We start from the raw sequence: 19541 nt of genomic DNA on the forward strand, positions 1-19541 counted from the left end.
GACATATGCTTGGTTCCCAGCTCAGTCCAGGAGAAAGAAAAGATTACTGAATTCTGACCACACGATGCTGGTCCAAGCAGTACTACTTCCTTCTTCCTGGATCCGCCTCTTCCTGTTAGGGATGTATACACAGCGCCCCCTAGTGCCTAACAAAAGTACTGTGCTCTTAGCACAGGATTATGTTAAAAATGCCCCACATTGACCCCACATTTTATCATACAAATGATCATTCCAAGGCTCAGATTTTGAAAGTACAACCTAAAGGAGTTAGGCAGGGCTTCCTAGCTGAGAAAGAGTTTTGATAATTTGGAAATTCAACTCCAGCTTTCCCTGAAAGGCTATGTCAGTTTTTTTGTTGTTGTTTTGTTGGGGGGGGGGGGGGTTGGGAGAGTGAACCATCTAAAGACTGGGGCCTGCCCCTCAACAGTAGAGGAACCTCTAAGGTAACAAGGGTTCTGACAATCTGGAGTCCTTCAGACCCGAGGGGGTGGGCGTTTACCCTCTGGCAGACCAGAGTCTGCCTTGAGAAATAGGAATAGCTCCTGCTGGAATGATGCACCACCTTCCTAGACAAGGGGTAAATAGGCAGAGCTCCTGAGGTGGGCTGGCCTCAGGCTGTGGAAAACCTCAGAGCAGAGTGTTGGAGGCATATCCTCCCTACCCCTGCTCCAACTGGCCTTCTTGACTGTGGTCACGGGCAAATCCCTGAGACTCTAACCTCAATATAGACTCTTACGTCGGTCATGTCTTAGGTCTTGGCTGAGAAGCTGGGGTTAATGGGGTCCCTCGAGACCCTGGACATTTGGGTTCCACCATACCCCCACATAGGGTCGGGAGAGAAGGTAAGAGGGCCTGGGAATTGATGGAGACCCCTCTCTATGCAGAAAGACCCTTCAGTCGCTTCTGAGCTCCAAGCCCCCTCCCTTCTCCCCAAACTGGTGGGTGCAGAGCCTGCGTGGGGCAAGGTGCATGGCTGAATCCTGGCCACCAGGGCTCAGGGGAGATTGTGAGGGACAGTCCAGGGTGGGACAGAGAGGGCAGACTTTCACAGGACAGAGGCCTGGGACCTGAGGTTGAATTGCTTGGTGCTAGACTGAGGGCCCAAGAGGAACATGGGTAGAAGAGGAGGGCAGGAATTGGGGGTGCTTCATCCCCTTGCAGGAGTCCCCACGTCTCTGCATCTTGCGTGGGCCAGTTCCCGCAGACCAGCCTAGTGTGTGCACACCTGGTGAGCTGGTTACAGCTGAGCACTCTGCACAGAGGGGGCGAAAGGATGGGAAGGCGCCTGCCACTCTGAGGCCGGCGGCCCCCAGCTGAGCTGTAAATGACTTTTCCATTTGCTGAGGCCTGGGCGCAGGCCTGCTTGGTATTCAGGGACACCGGGCCCATACTCGCCAGCTCTCGGCTCTGCCCGAATTACTTGATTAAAACGCATATCAACTATTATGTGATTCGTTTCTCCACCGCAGCTCCACACCAGGGCCTATGTTAAACTGTAATAACTGGGATGGGAGGTGGAGGGAGAGAGGGGTGGGGCACGGAGCTGGGGGGGGACTTCTGTGATGGGGTGCAGGGTAGAGAGACCCTGTGCCTCTTGGCTAATGTTGGCTTCCACTGCTTGGGGGTGAGGAGGCGCTGGAGGTGTGCACCTTCAAAAGCCACCACTGTCTGCGGAACCTCTCCAGCCAGGAAGAGGAGGGAAAGGCTGGGAAGGGGGCAGCAGCCACCATGACTTCAAGATCACAGGCTGCTCGAGAGAGCCGCCGTGGCAGGTGTCTGCGGCCAGCCGCAGAGCCAGGCTCCTTGGCTTTTGTTCCAGCCTCGCTGCTCCATGGCTCCAGTGGGCACCTGTCCAGTGGGCCAACCTCATCTTCTGGCGTTCCAACCAATGAGAACAATGGTTTCGTGTTAGCAGGGTGAAGAGTCTGCAACCCTCCCACCCCACGTTCGTGGAGATGGGTGTTGCAGGGTGTCAATCGTCAAAAGGTACTTAGGATCACTCTGCCAGGATATGGGCAAGCTAAATACCTGATGTGTGCCAGGCACCATCCGTGTCACAATCAAGAGTCTGCGGGCCTAGCAAGGCCAGAAGACCCATCCACAGACATGGCCATTGTCTGTGGAGACCAAGGCATGACTCTGTGTTGGAGGATGAGTGATACGTGGAGGGACCAGAGGTCCACTTTGGGTGTTATTTCCCTCAGGACCTGTCTTTTGAGACAGGTTTTCTGTCTTATTAGAACCTAGGGTTTCACCAATTAGACTGGGGTGGCTGGCCAGTGACTTCCAGGGACTCACTTGTTTCTGCATCCCCTGTGCTGAGATTTCGGGTCTCCACCTCTGGCCGGCTCTTTATGTGGGAGCTGGGGCTTGAACTCAGGTCCTCACACTTGTACAATGAGCACTTTGCCGACTGAGCTATTTCCCAGCCCTTCATCTCTGATTTCTGATGGGTTGAGATTTAAGAGCCTCCTCCCACCCCCATGCAACGATGCTGAAAAGGTACCTGGCCTGGCTCAGGGAGCCTTGCTGGGAGGTCACCGGCTGGGAGGGGCTGTGCTGGATGAGCAGGCTCCATCCCACAGCAAGGACATGGCTAGAGGCAGAGGCAGGAGAGGCCCCTTTGCATTTGCATAGGAAATGATGAGTTTGATTGGGAGCCTCCTGTGTGGACACCCAAATAGGGGATGGTTACCAGCTTTACTATTTCAGAGACTCCTTGGCATAGCCCAGCACTTGGTGATGGCTTCATGGGATGGGATGGGATGGGATGGGATGGGATGTAAAAAAAAAAAAAAAAGACCCTGAAAAAGGCAGAAGTCGAGAGGCTGGCGGAGGTTATAGCCACTCCCAGAGACTTCCCATTCTGTCTGTCTCCCACTGTTAGCCTGTGCTAGGCCATCTTGGGCTTTGATGAGCATCTCTGGTCCCTTGCAGTCCTTGGGCTTCCCTGGCTTTTGCAGGTCACGTCATGGTCTCAATGTCTGCTGTCTGTCTGCCCTGTGTACCCTACAGTGCTTCCCACCCTGGACAGGAGCAATGTCTCCTTCATCAGCCTGGAAGCTCCATAAGACAGATTGTTTCTCTCTTCATAAGATTGGAAGCCCCAACTTAGAGACCATTCTTCCTTGCTTGGAGTGGGCCTCCCACTCCTCTAAGTGGAGACAGGATTCGGGAACCCAGAGAGGGCTCCCTACTTTCCCTTTCCTTCGGGGGCATCTCCAGACCAGCAGTTGATCCATGAGGCAGTTGGGTCCACTAACTGCAGGGAAAGTAGGAAGGCAGGGGTCACAGCTGGCCAGGAGCTGCTCCCCGATGCCCACCCCAACCCTGCTGATGATTTCATGAATGCTTCTCCGTGTCTGCTTTCCCCACAATCCTCCTCCCCAGGCCCGATGCCCAGGCTCCAATCAATCCCAGCCTTCTTTGCCCAGAGGACTCAGCCACAGCCTGCAGGGATGCCATCACCCTTAGTCTTGTCGATTAATTTAATTCAGAAGGTGAAGGATGATTTCTAGGGGTAGAAAGGGGGTGCTGAGAAGGTGGGGTACAATGAACTGAATCAAGGGCACTGAGGGCTATAGAGGCTCTTTGTGTTCCTTCTCAGGCCTCTCTGATCCTTCCCTCTCCCATATTTCTCTCACCTTTCTACCATCATTAATAACGATGGTCCTGTTGTGTGCATTGCATCCCAAATCACTCTCCATCTACTTGGTCCCAGCCCCAAAGCCTTCCGGGGGTATGGGGTGCATAAATATATTTCATCCTCTCTTCCTAGTTGGGGAAACCATGGTCCCCAGAGAGGAAGTGACTTCTCCAAAGGCACATGCAAGTGCAAAACAGTGGCCTGAGTCTAGCCTTCAGGCCCTAGATGTACCAAAGTTGACTCAGGAGACCTCAAACACACAAACTGTCTCTAAGCTACATCCGTCCACGGCAATGAAGAGGCTTGGGCTTACGGACTGTGCAGCCTTCGAGTGACTGAATCTCTGTTTCTTACTTGGACTGTTTTTAAGAGACTCTGTAGCTCAGGCCTGTCAAGTGAGGCTGCACAGAGCAGGCTGCAGGAATGGAGGTCTGCTCTGGGGGTAGGCCAGAGAGTTGAAAACTGAAGTCACACATAGCCTGTGGCCTTGATTTCTTAACTCTCTGGATCTTTGTGGGCAACAGGATAGACCTGTTCTTACTATCCAGAGGGTTGTTATGGCAATGCTTCACCCCAGAGGACCAGCTCTCTCAAACAGCATGGGTCTGTGGGCCCTGCTTTGCCGCTCTCCATTTGGGCTTGGATTTGGTGTCTCTAGATCCATAGATCCCTGATCACTAAGAATAAGGGACAGGGAGCCAGGGAGGAAGCCAAACCAGAAGTTCGTGGTCTGTCCAGAAAATCTGAAAAGCAGCGAGAAAAGGGTGAGGAAGGAGCATGAGGCTATCCATGATAGAGCACCGTGGGTTTCAGCCCACAGCAGGCAGGGTGGTCCCTGCTCAAGCTTTTATTCCTGACCATTCTGACCTCAGCTAGTGTCTGAGCTCTGAGGGTCACCTGAAGGGACATTGCCTGGAGCTGCTCCTACCCTGCTTACTTCCTCCCCTGACCTAACTGCTCTCCTAGTCCCCATCAGGACACTGAGGCCATTGGTATGTCTGGCTTGGAGTCCCAGGTGTGCTGGGGAGAGGACCCCAGGTTGCCATGTATGCCTACCTTTCATGTTTTCACTGGGTGGTGGGCAGCTGGCAAGCTGTCTAGAAAAGAACAAGGAGAGAGTTGGCTCTGACCTTAGGTGTGCAGCCATTGGCTCTCTGGCTATGGAGCTTAGTGCAGTAATCAGACACAGCCTGGCAGTGGTCGCTAAGAAACAGAGAGGAGTCCTCAGTGAACAAAATACAGTGATGGAGGGAACGAAGGCACTGAGGAGGAAGCCAGCCTAAGCCAGGGCATTGGCCAAGACTCTTCCTCTCCCTGTGTGCCACCTGGTTCCTGGCAGTGGACGCAACCCCGTGGCAAAATGACCCCTTTTACCTTTTGATGCACAGGTCTTTTGCGCATGCTCTTCCGTCATCCTGGCACACTTTCCCCTCGACTCCAGATGATTTCTAAATTGCTGTATTTTTTTTTCTCTCGTTATCAGTGTGTTGTGAGTCGGGTGGAGGGCGTGGGAGCTGTTCATTGTGGGAAGGGCCTAGACTCTCATGTAACCAATCCCTGAGGCAGCTGATTGTGTGCTGGTGGGTCGGTCAGAGACCAGGGTGTAGGCTGCAGTGTGGACACTTGCCCAGAGACTTTGCCCAGCCTGACTTTCCGTGACTCTGTTTCGCCATACTATGAGCAGGCAGCTTTTGAGGCTCTCTAGCTTGTCGCTGACTGAGCACTCTAGGCACAGAGTCCCACCTTGCCCACTGTGCGCTTGGCCCACTCAGGAGCATGGTAGGTGCTTTGTAAATGGTCTCTAAATGAATGAATGAGTGAATGAATGCATGAATGAATGAACATAAAGTCCCAAGAATCCCAAAGATGGCATAGCAAAGGGAAGGAGGGAGAGGAACAGGGCTGGTACCCTCTCTCGTCCTGCTTCCTCCCAAGAGCTCTCATCTCTGCATTTCCCAGGGCTGCTGGGATTACAGTAAAGATCACCTGCTGATGTCTACTCCACCAGGCCAGAGAACAGCTAGAAGCTTAGCACTGGTGCGATGCAGAGCCAGTTCTGTTCCCCAGGTCTTAGCCCCAACAGCTGGGACTCAGAGCTCAGCCCCTTCCCGAACAAGCCTGGCCCCTGACTCCCTCCCGCCTCACCTAGGAGACCAAAGCCTTTACCTTGCATGCTTTTCCCAAAGGTGGAGCTGCTCCTTGCTTCCCGGCTTATGCTTTCCTACTTTTCTCAGAGACCGGCTTAGACGCAGTGAAAACACAACCACACTCCTCCTGCCTCTGAGCTTATCCTCCTTTGAGAATTTTTTAAATTTTATTTTACATTTATTTATTTTGGGGGAGGGGCACACACCACAGCATGTGCGTACTTGCGGGATGGGGTTATCTCCTTCCACCATGTGGTTTCCAGGGAATTGAACTCAGGATGGCAGGTTGCTGCAGCCTTTACATTCTCCCCACCCCCCGCCCCAACCCCTGCTCCCCCTAGAGCCGTCTCGATAGCCCCCTATCCTTTGAGTTTTGAGAGATGTATTTCATCAAGTCTTAGGTCAGGGGCTTCCATGTCAGCGTAGATAAATCTAAATGCCCAGCTGGAGGGGACTGGCTTTAGCAGTGGACTACTTGGGGCAGAAAGCGTTTACCCAGGCTCCTGGGCTGGGCATGGAGGCTATTCCCCATCCTTCATGGCTAAGCCATGGTGGGCTCAGAAGCCGCCTTCCTTTGGGAGACACTGGACCCCCAGTGCAGTGTCCAGAGGAGGACACAGGCGTGACCTTGTGCCCACCATGTCACCTGGCTGTAGGGAACCGTCTGGACGAGGGCTCAGATGTGGAGTCAGAGCCTGACCTCCCGCTGAAGCGCAAGCAGCGGCGCAGCCGGACCACGTTCACTGCCGAGCAGCTGGAGGAACTGGAGAAGGCCTTCGAGAGGACCCACTACCCGGATATTTACACCCGAGAGGAGCTGGCGCAGAGGACCAAGCTCACGGAGGCGCGAGTCCAGGTGAGCAGAGATGCAGCGCTCGCTGGGGTCAGAGGGGGCAGAGGATGGGGGAGGGAGGATGGGAGGAGGGTCCTGAGTCTGTGCTTGCTCCATGGGCGATCCTGGAACCAAGCATACCCTAATGCATGCAGCCCCGAAGGGGCAGCCCATGTCGGTAGGTCATGATTTACAGATTGACAGAGAGTCGGAGAGCCCAAAGGGGAGGAGGGAGACAGGGAGAGATGAGAAGAAAGAAGAAAAGGGAGAATGGGAACGAGAAGTGGGGGTCGGGGGTATTCAGAGAAGGGGGCAGGCACATAATCTCCAAATCTCCCATGAGGAGGAAAATTACCCAGCAGGCCTATCTTCCTCAGTCAGGGAATGAGTTTCCCATTGCTAGAAGAATGCAAGATGTGTTCTGGGTAATTTCAAACCATCGGGACTGGGAAGGCTCACCCAAGACCTTAAACACCGGAAGTACACGGTCCCTAATCAGAGGGCCCGTGACAGGAGAAAATGCAAGCTGAGGTTCAGGTCCTTTCGGAGAAGGGGAAGGGGGAAGGGTAGCCTATTTCATCAGCCCCAGGGTGAGCCCCGTGGATCTCTCCTCCAGAAAGCACGGACTAGACTCATCTCTGCACCTACCTGGACAGGGCTAAGGCTGTGGAGGAGATGTGGGGGAGGGCAGAGTGAGGGGATGAACCTCTTGCATGGCAACCTTGTCCTGGGCTGTCACCTTTAAGGACAGAGGAGGTAGGTCAGCAGAGGGGCCGCACCAAACCATGCCACCCTAAGAAGCAGCTCCCCTCGGCCACCCCACGGCTGCAAGCCACAGTGTTGAAGGTGATGGAGCCTCAGACTCAGGCATCAGGTTGGGATGGTCACTGCTCCAGCTCAAGTCACAGATACAGAGGCTAGGGCTCAGAGAAGTGGCCGGTGGGACACAGAGATAGACTGTGGCAGCCTGGCCTGGCTCACACCAAAGCCTACGTTGTTCTTTCTGTGCCCAAGAGAAGGGAGCTGACACAGGAGCTGGAGTTAGAAAGCAATAAGGGAAGTCCCAGAAGAAACTGGCCCCAAACCCTCCGGGAATCTGTGTAGCTCCCTCCACTCTCCTTCCACTCTCCCACCGACAAGGGGAAGAGGGTGGGTGTGGCAGCCGGCTAGCTCATCCCATCCCCTCCCTCCTGGTGATACCGGAGCCACAGACTGCCTTCTCTCTCTCCTTGATCCCTGCAGCTGTTGTCCCGGGATGCATTCCTCCCAACTCCCTCATTGCCTGTCTGGCAGCCTCAAGGCTTCCCACCGCCAGGAGCCTGGCAGCTCTTAGAAAATCTCCTGGCTGTCAGGACAGTGCTTTCATTGGCCCAGGGGACCAGGAAAACAGGTGTTGCTCAAGGCCCTAGGAGGAATGGAGAAGGCCGAGCCTTGGCAAACCACAGAAAGGCCACCAGCCACAGATTCACTGGGCCCCTCTCTACCCACTGCCTGTGAGCTCCCAGAGTAGGATAGAGCAGAGGAAGAAACAACAAGAGAATTTTAAGAGTGGACAGAGCCTGACTGAAAAGCTGAAGATCTAGCCCTAAGAGAGGTGTCTTGAAGCACCCAGATGCTCAGAGGCCTTGAAGGCAGGACTAGAGCTGATAGGGCATCCACTCGGGTCCAATAGAGACGTATGCAGGAGGAGGCCCTAGGTGGAGAGCCTGCATCCCTGACACTGACCAGCTGACCACCAGCAGCTCAGCTTCCTCTTTCAAAAGGAAGTTTGTACCAGGAGCTCAGGGTCAGAACTCAGTGGTCACCAGGACTCTTTTGGTTTCTGTGGTCACTAGCATAGCAGATGCCCAGCGAGGGCAAGAGACCACTGTCTATGAAGTGTTCAAGCAAAAACACAATGTCGATGGATTGGGAACCCTGGTGAGGGGTTACCACTGTGGGAGTGGAACAGGGACTCAAGGCCCTGGCTGCTGCTGTGACTCCCCAACTCTGTGTGCCTTGCGACTTAGCCTCTACTTTGAAGACTCTGTGCTTTTGCAGGTCTCACCACCCTGCATCAGCTCATCTCAGTGTGTGGGTGAGTGGAGTGGTCAGGCATGAGGTTGGAATCTGCCCCTAAATAATCCTCCCTGTCCCCAGTGTCCTTTTCCATAACAGCAGGGTCTGCGTGCCTCTAGGGTTACACGATTAAATGCAAAGCAACAAGATGTTAGGGCCTGACTGATGTGTGAGCGTGTGGCTGAGTGGGTTGATTGCTTGCCAGCCATGCACAAGGCCCTTGGTTTGATCCCTGGCACAACATAAATTGGGTGGCATACACCTATAATCTCAGGAGAAGGAAGGAAGATCACAAGCTTAACACCATCCCTGGCTACATATCAAGTTCGAAGCCAGCCTAGACTACATGAGACCTTGTCTTAAGAAGGAGGAGGAGAAGGAGAAGAAGTTAGATGTTAATGAAATACACCTTTAATCCCAGCACTCAGTAGGCAGAGGCAGGAGTTTCTGTATGAGTTTAAGGCCAGCCTGGTCTACACAGGGAGTTCCAGGACAGTCACATAGAGAGGTTTTTGTACCACCTTTGTTTCTTTCTTCATCCATCTAGTATTTACTTATTTAGTGAGCATTTATTGATCACCTATGGGATGCTCCCCCTGCAGGGTACAGGGAATGCCTGGCCTCTGCCCAGGATGTCCTAAACATGATGGGAGGCTGAGAGTTACTCAGCCAGGAGCAGATAAACAGATGATGGTTCACATAATGGAGGCCCAAGCAGGGCCTCCCTTGAAGGGGCAGGGGCTCACCTGCCCCATCTTAGAAGCAGAATGAGGGTGAAGACATAGAAGGGCTTTTATGGCCAGAAGTGCAGCAGGGTGTGTGCCTAGTGTGTTTGTGTATCTGTGCATGCCCTATTCTAGCAGGGCCTGAGCTATGTGACCAGGCAGGATCTCAGCTCCCACTTGGCACAGATGGTGCCAAGGCCCTCAGGAAGTTCCGTATGCGTGTTCCCCTCTGGGAGGGCTTCCTGGAGGACCTGGAGCAAGGCTTGGAGACCCTGCCATGGGAAGAGCTCCGGACTGAGTGTCTGGCCAACTTCTCCAGGCCTTCCCTCACCCTGTCTGTCCTGTGGCCGTCACCTGCTTCCTCTAGTTCTCAGTTCCTCATCTGTCCATCAGGGATCATTCTAAAAGACCTCCCTGGGTAGTGGTGCCGAGGCCCCGCCTCTGACGTTCCGTGCAGACCACCCTGAGCCCCACAATGGTGGGCTCTGCTTCTTAGAAGAAGATACTGACCAGCTGGGTGCTGCCTGCTCGGGGAACCACCCTATCCATGTCTCAGCTCTCTGCAGGGAGCCAGGCTCAGCGTCTTCTCCCCTTCAGGTCTGGTTCAGTAACCGTCGCGCCCGCTGGCGCAAACAGGCAGGCGCTAACCAGTTGGCCGCCTTCAACCACCTTCTGCCTGGAGGCTTCCCACCCACTGGCATGCCCACCCTGCCACCCTACCAGCTGCCGGACTCCACCTACCCCACCACCACCATCTCTCAAGGTGAGTGTCTGCTGTTAGAAAATAATGTCATCCGTTGTTCTGACCTTGGAACGCCTGATCACTCAGGGGTGAAGAGTTAAGCTCCTCTTCCCCCATGCCCTGGGCCACAATGGGCCTTTGAAACCCCTCAAGGAAGGAAGAACCTTTGGGCACAGTTTTTCCAGTAGCTTCTAAGATGCCGAAGAAGGGGAATGCTGAGGGAGGGAGTGGACAGAGAGAGCCCAGGATACCCAAGGGCCTTGGGAAGTTTCCTTCCCCAGTTTTCCGAATGGCCCATCTTGCTCCCACCCCAGCATACATAGGAAGCTCTTGACAGCTACTGCACAGGGCTGCCTCCTGAAGGGCCCAGAGGCTGGCATTCAGGAGGCTAAGGAACCAGAGATACCTGCCCATGATTCTCAATAAGAAATCAAGTCAGTGTCGAGGGCAGCAGGGACCCAGCCTCAGAGGGCTGTGCAGAACAGAGCAGAGAAGAAACGCAGTGGCTGGAAGGAGAAACAACTGGACTTTGGTCATTTCAAACATGGTTTGCTCATTGGCCTCAACTATAAGCCAACCTGGCCGAACCTCAGTCTCCCCCAGCACACACAACCCCTCCGCCATAAGCTAGGACTCACTCAGCACGGGTGAAAGCACCTGGCAGGTCACTGGTACCCACAAAACAGTGATAGGACGAGTCTGGGTGGATTCTAGATCCCATCGGGTACAACTTACAATCCGGTTTGCATTTATTGAGCATTTACTGTATGCCCAACACCAAGCACCAAGACCTGTGTGCAGGTTGCCTGGAGGTCAGCTTGGTGTCAGTCAAGCCCTGGTCAGGCTGTAGGGCTGCCTGTGAACCAGCTTGTCTCAACCCAAGTCACTTGAGAAGCTGGTCCCTTCCCTCCAGATGGCACCACTGGGTGGAAGAGTTCCAAGGACCTCTCTGGGTCTCTCCTCAGATGGCGGCAGCACAGTGCACAGGCCCCAGCCCCTTCCACCATCGACCATGCATCAGGGGGGGCTGGCTGCGGCCGCTGCGGCAGCTGACACCAGCTCTGCCTACGGAGCCCGCCACAGCTTCTCCAGCTACTCAGACAGCTTCATGAACCCCGGGGCCCCCTCCAACCACATGAACCCCGTCAGCAATGGCCTGTCTCCTCAGGTAGGTGGTCTCTTTGCTCCATTTGAGGTCTCATTGTCAGACTCCTGCTGGCCCAGAGGGGCTCAGGGTAACCCAGACTGTTTCCCTCCCATAGGAGAAAAGGGTCACTCAGGACTCAAGGGTCTCAGGAAGCCCCTGGCTGCTGGGGACCCGGAGACTGAGTGGGAAACAAATAATGCTTCTTCCTTCTGTTGCCTGTGTCTGTGGCCATCTCCCTCTTGCTGCCAAGCAGAAGGTGGGAAACAGTTGTCATTCTCCCCAAATCAGCAGGGACTGATTGTAGGGCTTGCCTTCAGCCCAAAAGCCATTCTGAGCTTGGATAACTGACCCATGGAGCCTTGAGCATAGGAACTCAGGTTCATTCCCGTGCAGTTGATGACTGGCTTAGTCACTCCTGGCTCCATGGAGTCGTGGCTTTGGAGAAAGATAGAAAGATAGTACAAGGCTTGGAGTGGTCATGGCTGGGTTTGTTGAACAGCCCTGTTGTTTTGGAATCTGAGTGATCTTGGGGAGCTGATGGTTTTGTTTCTGTCTCTCCCAAGGCCCCCTGAGAAAACGAGTTTATTCTGCCTCCCACCTGCTGCTCCCTCTTCCTCTTGTCTGCAGGAGACAGGCTTGGCCTGGGAGGCAAACTGATCTGAACAGCTGTGTTGCATTGGGGTAGAGGGGAGGTCCAGGCTTTGGGGAGCTGGGGACTGAGAGCCTCCTTCTGCTTCTCGGGGTGGTGGTGGGGCAGTGTGCATCTAGGAACCTCAGCTTCTCCCATTTACAGGATCTGTTCCTAAGACCCTGTCCAGGAGCCCTCGCTGTGATCCGTGTGTGGCATAGCCTGGTTCGGAATCGAGCCAAGCAGACATTGGTTTTCTTGTCCTCCTTTTGCTCAGGCAACATATTAATAATTAATATGACAAACCTGTTATCTGAAGAAAGAGAGCAAAGGTGGCTCAGAGGAGCTACCTCACTTGGAGTTCTTGCCTTGTAAGCAGAAGGACCAAAGTTCAGATCCTCAGCCCCCACGGAAAAAGCCAGCGGTGCTGGTGCACATCTGGAGTCCCAGCACTGGGAAAGCAGAGACAGGAGGATCCCTGGAGCTTACTGGCCGGCCAGCCTGGTGGACTGTGAAAGATGTGTTAGAGAATAAGGGGAAAGTGATTGGGGAAGGCACTCAACACCAGTGCCTGGCCTCTAGCCATATGCGCACATTCATGAGCATGCACACATACACACACACACTCGGACATACACATATGCACTTGCACACATATGCGCACATGATCTTGAGTGCTCCAAAACCATATGCACAGCTCCTGGTAGGGATATATAGACCTCGGAGGCCTCCAGGTCAAGGGTGATGCCATCAACTTGTCAGGACCTGCCAGTTTTGGGCTGGCTCTCACAAGACATCCTAACTCTCTTACTGGTACCTAACATCAGGTCAGCCTCTCTGGGGTTTGAGGTCATGATTTCTGTTGCATTGATGTCAGTGCTAGCTGGCTAGCCTGTGCTAACTTTCCAGTGTCATCACAAGGGAACAAAGAAGAGGGTTCTCTCCAGGTGGGGTTCAGGGATGAGGTAAAGGTGAGGAGGGAAGCGCAGGGTAGAAAACCAACCTATTAAAGGGGAGATATCCCCTAGGGACTGGAGTCTGGGCAGGAAGTTCTGTTTTCTGCCTCTGCCTGGAAGTTCCTGGATTGTATCCAGAGCCTCTGTCCAGATGAGACCTGAGGTGGCTTCCACTGGCAGCCCATCCATCCTAGTCTCTGGGCTGAGAGGCTTCAAGGACTTGATGGATTGGCTGTCTCTGAGCCCTTTAGGTTCCCACCAAAGGTGTGAAGACAGATGGAGGGTCTGGACAGCAGCAGAAGGGACATGGACAGAAACAGCTTCAGGGGAGAGGTGAGGGCCAGCAGGTGTGTGTGTGTGTGTGTGTGTGTATGTGTGTCCCCACTGAGGGTGGCGAGGGTACTCTCTGAACATCAAGGGTTGAGTGAAGTCTGGTGCTAAGTCAGAAGTCTCAACATTTCAAAGCCCCTGCTCAACTCGGGGTTCACTCTGCTCCTCACGGCTCTGGCGTCTTGGGAGGAAGCTGTAGGGGGAGAGGGGATGATTCATAATACAAGTTGACCCACCTTGTCCTCTGCATCCAATAAGAAACCCCCCTAAGTCTCATCTAAGCCCTGTAGGTGTGCCACTTGGGCCACACTGCTGCCGGGATCAGAGGTCTGGTCCCTGTCACCCGGAGAGTGTTAGCCTTGCAAACTAAAAGGTGTTTTTGTTCTTCCAGAAGCTTCAGCTGGGAAATTTGGGGGTAGGACCAGGCTGTGCATCTTGCTGGTAGTCCATGGTTGCCTGGGGGAAAAGAGATCTTTTCCCATGCTTTGACTAAGGCCCCTGTCTCCACCTGGTCTTGGAAATGGCTGCCTCTGGGTGTCAGGGACCCTTCCACCCCCCCACCCCCACCCCCGAGAGGCCCGGCAGGATTCATAAGAAATCCCTTTGTTCCTTGAAGTTCTGCAAGGTTCCCATTCTGGAGGTGGCACCTCAGAGGACCGATGTACCTAGTGCGGGCCAGACACCAGGTGCTGTCCCTGCACTTGGCACAAATTAGTAAAAACAAGTGGGGAGCTCCTGCCCTGGGGTGCTGCCAGAGCAAGGATGTCTGCAGTGACTGGACAATGCTTGCTGCTTTCCTGCAGCAGAACCTGCTCTGGTTGTTACATTCATATTTCAACCCATGTATGGGTCAGGATTCAAATTCACACCTCAAGAACCCCAGGTCCTAACATCTCAGCTGGATGGAGGGAAGGGTTCCCACGAGCCATATTGTGAGTTAAAAAAAAAAAAAAAAACAGAGGTCTGAAGGCCTCAGGTTGGAGGCTGCTGGCAGAGAAAGCAAAGTCAGTCAGAAACTTTTCCTTGAAGCTTGAAACCTTCAATGCCCCCCCCCAACCATCTTATAGCCCCAGCCATTGAGTGTGTCACATGAGATCTAGTCTGTCCTGAGTCCTTCCGATGAGGTGCTGGGAAAAGAAAGCCTTTCCGGAGACCTCAGCCTCGCTTCTGATGTCTCCTCTGCTTAAGACTTTGTTCCTGGCTGGGGACCGCTTACTTGAAAAAGGGACTTCAGAAAACAGCTCCTGAGAAACTGGGCATGGTGGTGAACACCTGTGATCCCACTCAGAACTTGGGAGGTGAGAGCAGGAAGGTCAGAAATTCAAGAGCATCCTTAGCTACTTAATGGATTCAAAACCAGCTTAGCACACTGTCTGGAAAAAGGAAAGGAAGGAAGGCAAGTGGGCAGGCAGCACTATACATGGGTAGTCCTCAGTACTATACATGGGTAAGATGGATAGTTGCTTTTAGTCCTTTCCAGGAACATCATGAAAGACCCTTGGGACAGGGAAGATACCAGCCTGATGGAAGGGTCCCAATCCAATGGCAAAGTAGGACCCCTGGCCTTCGGATAAGCATGGCAGAGATATTTCTTGTCTCAGGTGCCCTGGTGTAATGGCCAAAGCATGGCCCTCCCTTTTTGAGGTCCAGTGGGATGTAGAGACAGACATGCTGAGCTGCCAAATGCGTCCATTCAAGAACCCAAGCAAGGAGTCAGGAGCAGGGTTCTGCCACTAAGGTGACTTCAGGCTGCAGGCAGGGCAGACTTCTGAGATGTGGGAGTAGAAGTCATTCCCTGGTGTTCCCTCCTCAGCCACTATTGTTACACTTGGGAGTAGTGGAAACTGAGGTCTGGAGAGGGCCTGGTGTGGCTGAGATTCTCAAAAAGTCACACTGCAGACCTTGAGTCAAGGGCTCTTGCTGGTGTGTCACAGAAAGGGTTGTGGTCAGAGGTCATACTTGCTCCCTCCTCCCTCACCATCATCTTCATTGTATTCACAATTTTCCTCCAAAGCAGTCTCTATTTAGGCCATTAAACACATGCCTGTGATCTCAGCAAACTAAGCCTTTTTGTCTCTTCTTGGCTCTTTCTTCCTTTTCTTCCTGTGCCTATAATAGTTAAATGGCAGCCTTATGGGCTGCGGTCAAGAGTGTGACTCAGAGGCAAAGCATTGCTGACCCTGCTCTCAGCGCTGGATTTAACTCCTAGCAGTATAGGTGTAAATAAATGACTAAATAGGTCAACAATAATTACAGTGGTCATCAAACACAAAGTCAGTGCTGAAGGCAGGCCAGGCATAGCAGCAGGATGGCACCTGCTTCATTCCCTAGAATCATAGCAGTTGTCTTACAACCTCCATTCTACAGATGGGAAGACTATTTCCCCAGGGCCATCTATCCATCCATCCATCCATTCATCTACTTACTCACCCATCTACCTATCCACCCATCTACCTATCCACCCACCTACCTACCAACTCATCTATCTAGCCATCCTCCCTCAATCCCATTTATCCATTCATCAACGTATCCATCCATCCAACCAGCCACACATCTGTCCATCCTCTCATTTATCCACTTATCCATCCAGCCATCCATTCACCCATCTACCAAGTCCATCTGTCTACTCATTCATCTGTCTACCAACAAACCCATTCTGCCATCAATCCACTCATGTATACATCCACATATCTGTACATCTACCCACCTGCCCGCCCACCCATTTATTCTCTCATTCATCCATTCATCCTCCTATGCACCCACCTGCCCATTCATCCACTGTCTATCCCCCTAACCAATCCACACATTCAGCCATCCCATAGTGTATCTATCTATCTATCTATCTATCTATCTATCCACCTGTCTACTCTCCCATTCTTTGTCCCTCCCATTTATTCATTCTAGGCCATCAATGCATTCACCCATATACCTCTACATTCCTCCCATTTATTCATATATCCATCGAACTACCTATTTATTCAATATACATATCTATCTATCTATCTATCTCTCATCTATCCTATCTATCCATCCACCCACATACCTATACATACTCCCATTTATTCATATATCAATCCAACTATCTATTCACTCAGTATACCTGTCTGTCCATCCATCCACCCACCCACCCACCCATCCATCCATCCATCCATCCATCCATCCATCCATCCCATGAGCTCTGTCAGTCTCTGGCAGGTTCTAGAAACTTTCAGAACTGGGATTGGAACCGTCTGCCCAGAGCTCACCTTGCTATTGTGCTGTAGCTGCCTTAGGGGGTTGGTATGAATGTCTGTTTAAAAGAGATTGCTGTGATGGTCCAAGGAAGTTGAGGTCCAAAGCCACAGAGGCAGCCAAAGGCAGATCAGGGTTCAGAGTCTACATTCACAAACAGCAGTATCCTCCTTCGCCTGAGACAAAGCTTCACATCTTCATGGCTATTGACAAGTGCTATGTCCCAAGTGTTTCTCAATGGCAGGTGCCCCATTCTGCCCTCATCATAGTCCATGACCTCCAGGGGAAACAAATGAGCAAGGTCAGACACTTGGCACCAGAGACCATGTAAACACTTGAACTATCTGAGGCCATTCAATCCCTACAAACCTCGTTCCTCTTGGGAAGGCATTCTCAAAGAGGCTAAGAAATTTACAGAAGGCCACAGAGTGGTTGAGTAGTGGAACTAGGGTTCTAACTGAGATCTACTTGACCTCTGAACCTCACCGCCGCTGACCCTCAATAGGACAAGAGCAAGACACATTGGGACTCTTGGGACTGGATTTCACCTGCATAGGAGACTCTCAGCCTCTCTCGCCTCTCACTTCCTCATTGTCCCCGCCCCTTTATTGGTGACATTGCATTTCTAATAAGCATTTAAAATGAGTCTTGCTGGACCAGGGGTGAGGAAGGAGGAGGGAGCAAGAGACGTGTAGGCAGGAAGATGGGGCGGTGTGGGGGGGATCATGGGGTGTTAAATAGCCCAGAATTTTTAAAAACCTGATGCAAATCATTGGTAGGAGAGAAAATTACGCGCAATTATGCCCTGATACTGGAAGGTTTTGCCTAGCCCAGGCAACAAGATCTCATTAACAAGCAGAAAATAAGATTGAAATGGTGTGTAAAAGAGCTGAAAAATGAATTTGAATGCTGCGTTTGTCCACAATTACCCCCTCCTTCACACATATTTTATTGCAATTTTTTTATTATTCTTAATCCCTCCATTCCTCAAAGCAGATTGGGGACATCCTGGCATTACCGGGGCATTGGGAGGAGGTGTGGAGGATCTTCTGCTCCCCTGAAACGAGACCCTTTCTCTTCAACATCTTCCAAGGTTGGGATTTGGAGGGATTGGAATTCATTTCTCAGGCTTAGCAGGTTGTAGGGACATGGGGCCTTAGCCCTAGCCAAGTCTCCCCTGCACCCCTCCCACCAGCCTTTTCTTCGCCTCCCTTCCTAAGTGGCTCTCCTGCCATAGCTTCCTTTCTTCTGCCTTCCCAGGGTCTCTGTGTTCTCCTTTTCATGGGAAGCCTCTCACCCAAGCCCCACGTGAAATGTGGGATGGGTCATAAGAATCCTCAAGGCAGACACCAAGTTCTGATTCTGCTACTTAGTCTAGGGCTGTGTGACCCCAGAGCAGCTTACTTAACCTCTCTGGGCTTTATTTCCTTCACCCAAAAGGGGGGATATTATCCCTGCTTCTCAGAGGTACCACGAGGACTAAAGGGAAATCTGAGCAAAGTACCTGGCACACAGTAGGTGCTTGGTAAATGTGCATTCTCAGGCACCCTCCCACCTATGCCTCAGCCTCTGAACTCTGACCTTCACCCCTTTATTCCCTCCCCTCTCAACTCTTTTAACTGGCTGGGAAATGGTTGTGCTACTTTCTTCTTTAGAACAGTATAGTGTGTTCAGCTGACCCAGCCTGGAAAGAGCAGTGCAGGGGTGCAGGGGAACAAGGAAGCAGGGGTGCAGGGGAGCAGGGGTACAGGGGTGCAGGCGGCTCTCTTCTCTACAGAAAGCACAGGAAACCGCCTACTGTGCGCCCCAGAAGGGGAGCTGGGAGGGAAAGGGGGGCATGACTCAGACTCTGCATGGCATTCCCAGGATCAGGGCAAAGTCAATGGAGTCATTCCCACCCTCCCTTTCCTGCTGTTTCTCATCATGACTGGTAGTGCTGGTGCAGGGTCAGGGGTCAGTTTTCAGGCAGGAGTTTGGATTTTCTTGGACTCGTAGACCAGTATCATATGTATGTATGTATTTATGTATGCATTTATTTATCTATTCATTTATTTATTTATTTATAATAGCATCTGTCCTCCTCAACTGGCTTTCCCCATTCTCAATAATAGTCCATCTCTTAGTGATGTAGGCCACATCTGCCAGCCCCCAGTTAAAGCCAGACGGGGCAGCAGCTGGGAGACACATCACCATCACTCTGTTCTCCATGGGTCCCTCATACTCCAGGCAATGCCACCCCCCACCTCCAACATTCTTGGCAGGGCCAGTTTTGGCAAGGAATTAGCCACTGCAGAGGTATGAGCCCATGGTCTTGGTGGCCAGCTTTAGTCCTGGCCTGGATCTGCAGAGCCTCCCTCACCGGTGGTAAAGACCCTGCCAGGGTCTGCTATCCAGCCATTCTGCCTTTGTCTGAGGTCACCCACCCCCGTGGAAAAGCTGAGTTATTTCCCACTGGCTGCTGCTCCCGACGCAGCCACCTGCTCTCATCCATCAGGGGCAGAGGCTCCGGTCCCCGGGGGAGACACTGGGCAGCAGCCTCGAGTGAAAACAGAGCCCTGTTTATGTCTCTGCTTTCGCCCTTTATCCTGGGTGGAAGGAACAAGGGTGGGGGAGGATGGGAACTGCCTCCCTAAATCAGAATGGGAAACCTCTGGGCAGCTAGCTGAGGAGCCAGGACTATGCCTGTGAGGATCAAGGTGAATGGCTTGTGGACTGGTTTGCAGAGTGACACTGGGGACTTTTTAATGACCGGAAGGACAATGGCTGCATCTCCTGGCCCTTTCTTAGAGTAGGACCCTGAGAGTTTAGCTCACTACAGAAATAACTATATCTACCTAAGCGTCCCCGCTCATCCCTGGAAACGTGTGGCCAGAGCCGCCGTCTGTTTCTGTGTGGGGCCAAGGGGGCGTCAGGAGAGGCAAGAGCCTACATGAGGGCTCTACATCTCCAGCAGCTGAGGGAGCATAGTGTCCTGCTTGGTGACACACGCCACCCTCAGCGTCTGGAACACAGTAGGCCACCAGCAATTGTTGGTCAGCCCCAAGCCTGCGGGCTTGATGAGGCACAGCTGGTTCCCTGGGGGCCTTGGAAGCAGCTGCG

The 19541-nt window shown here is 52.7% G+C and overlaps 1 protein-coding gene across 2 annotated transcripts in view; it reads left to right on the top strand.

Moving 5' to 3' along the window:
- Nucleotides 1-19541, top strand: part of Pax7 (paired box 7) — a 93991-nt gene that overhangs the window by 41154 nt on the left and 33296 nt on the right. For both annotated transcript variants that reach the window (XM_021631239.2, XM_021631245.2), the window contains exons 5-7: nt 6450-6649; nt 10006-10171; nt 11116-11318. In XM_021631239.2, coding sequence (XP_021486914.1) covers nt 6450-6649; nt 10006-10171; nt 11116-11318 — 569 coding nt within the window. The remainder of the gene's footprint in view (nt 1-6449; nt 6650-10005; nt 10172-11115; nt 11319-19541) is intronic.

The sequence above is a fragment of the Meriones unguiculatus genome, chromosome 3, assembly GCF_030254825.1.
Source record: "Meriones unguiculatus strain TT.TT164.6M chromosome 3, Bangor_MerUng_6.1, whole genome shotgun sequence".
Lineage (NCBI taxonomy): Eukaryota > Metazoa > Chordata > Mammalia > Rodentia > Muridae > Meriones > Meriones unguiculatus.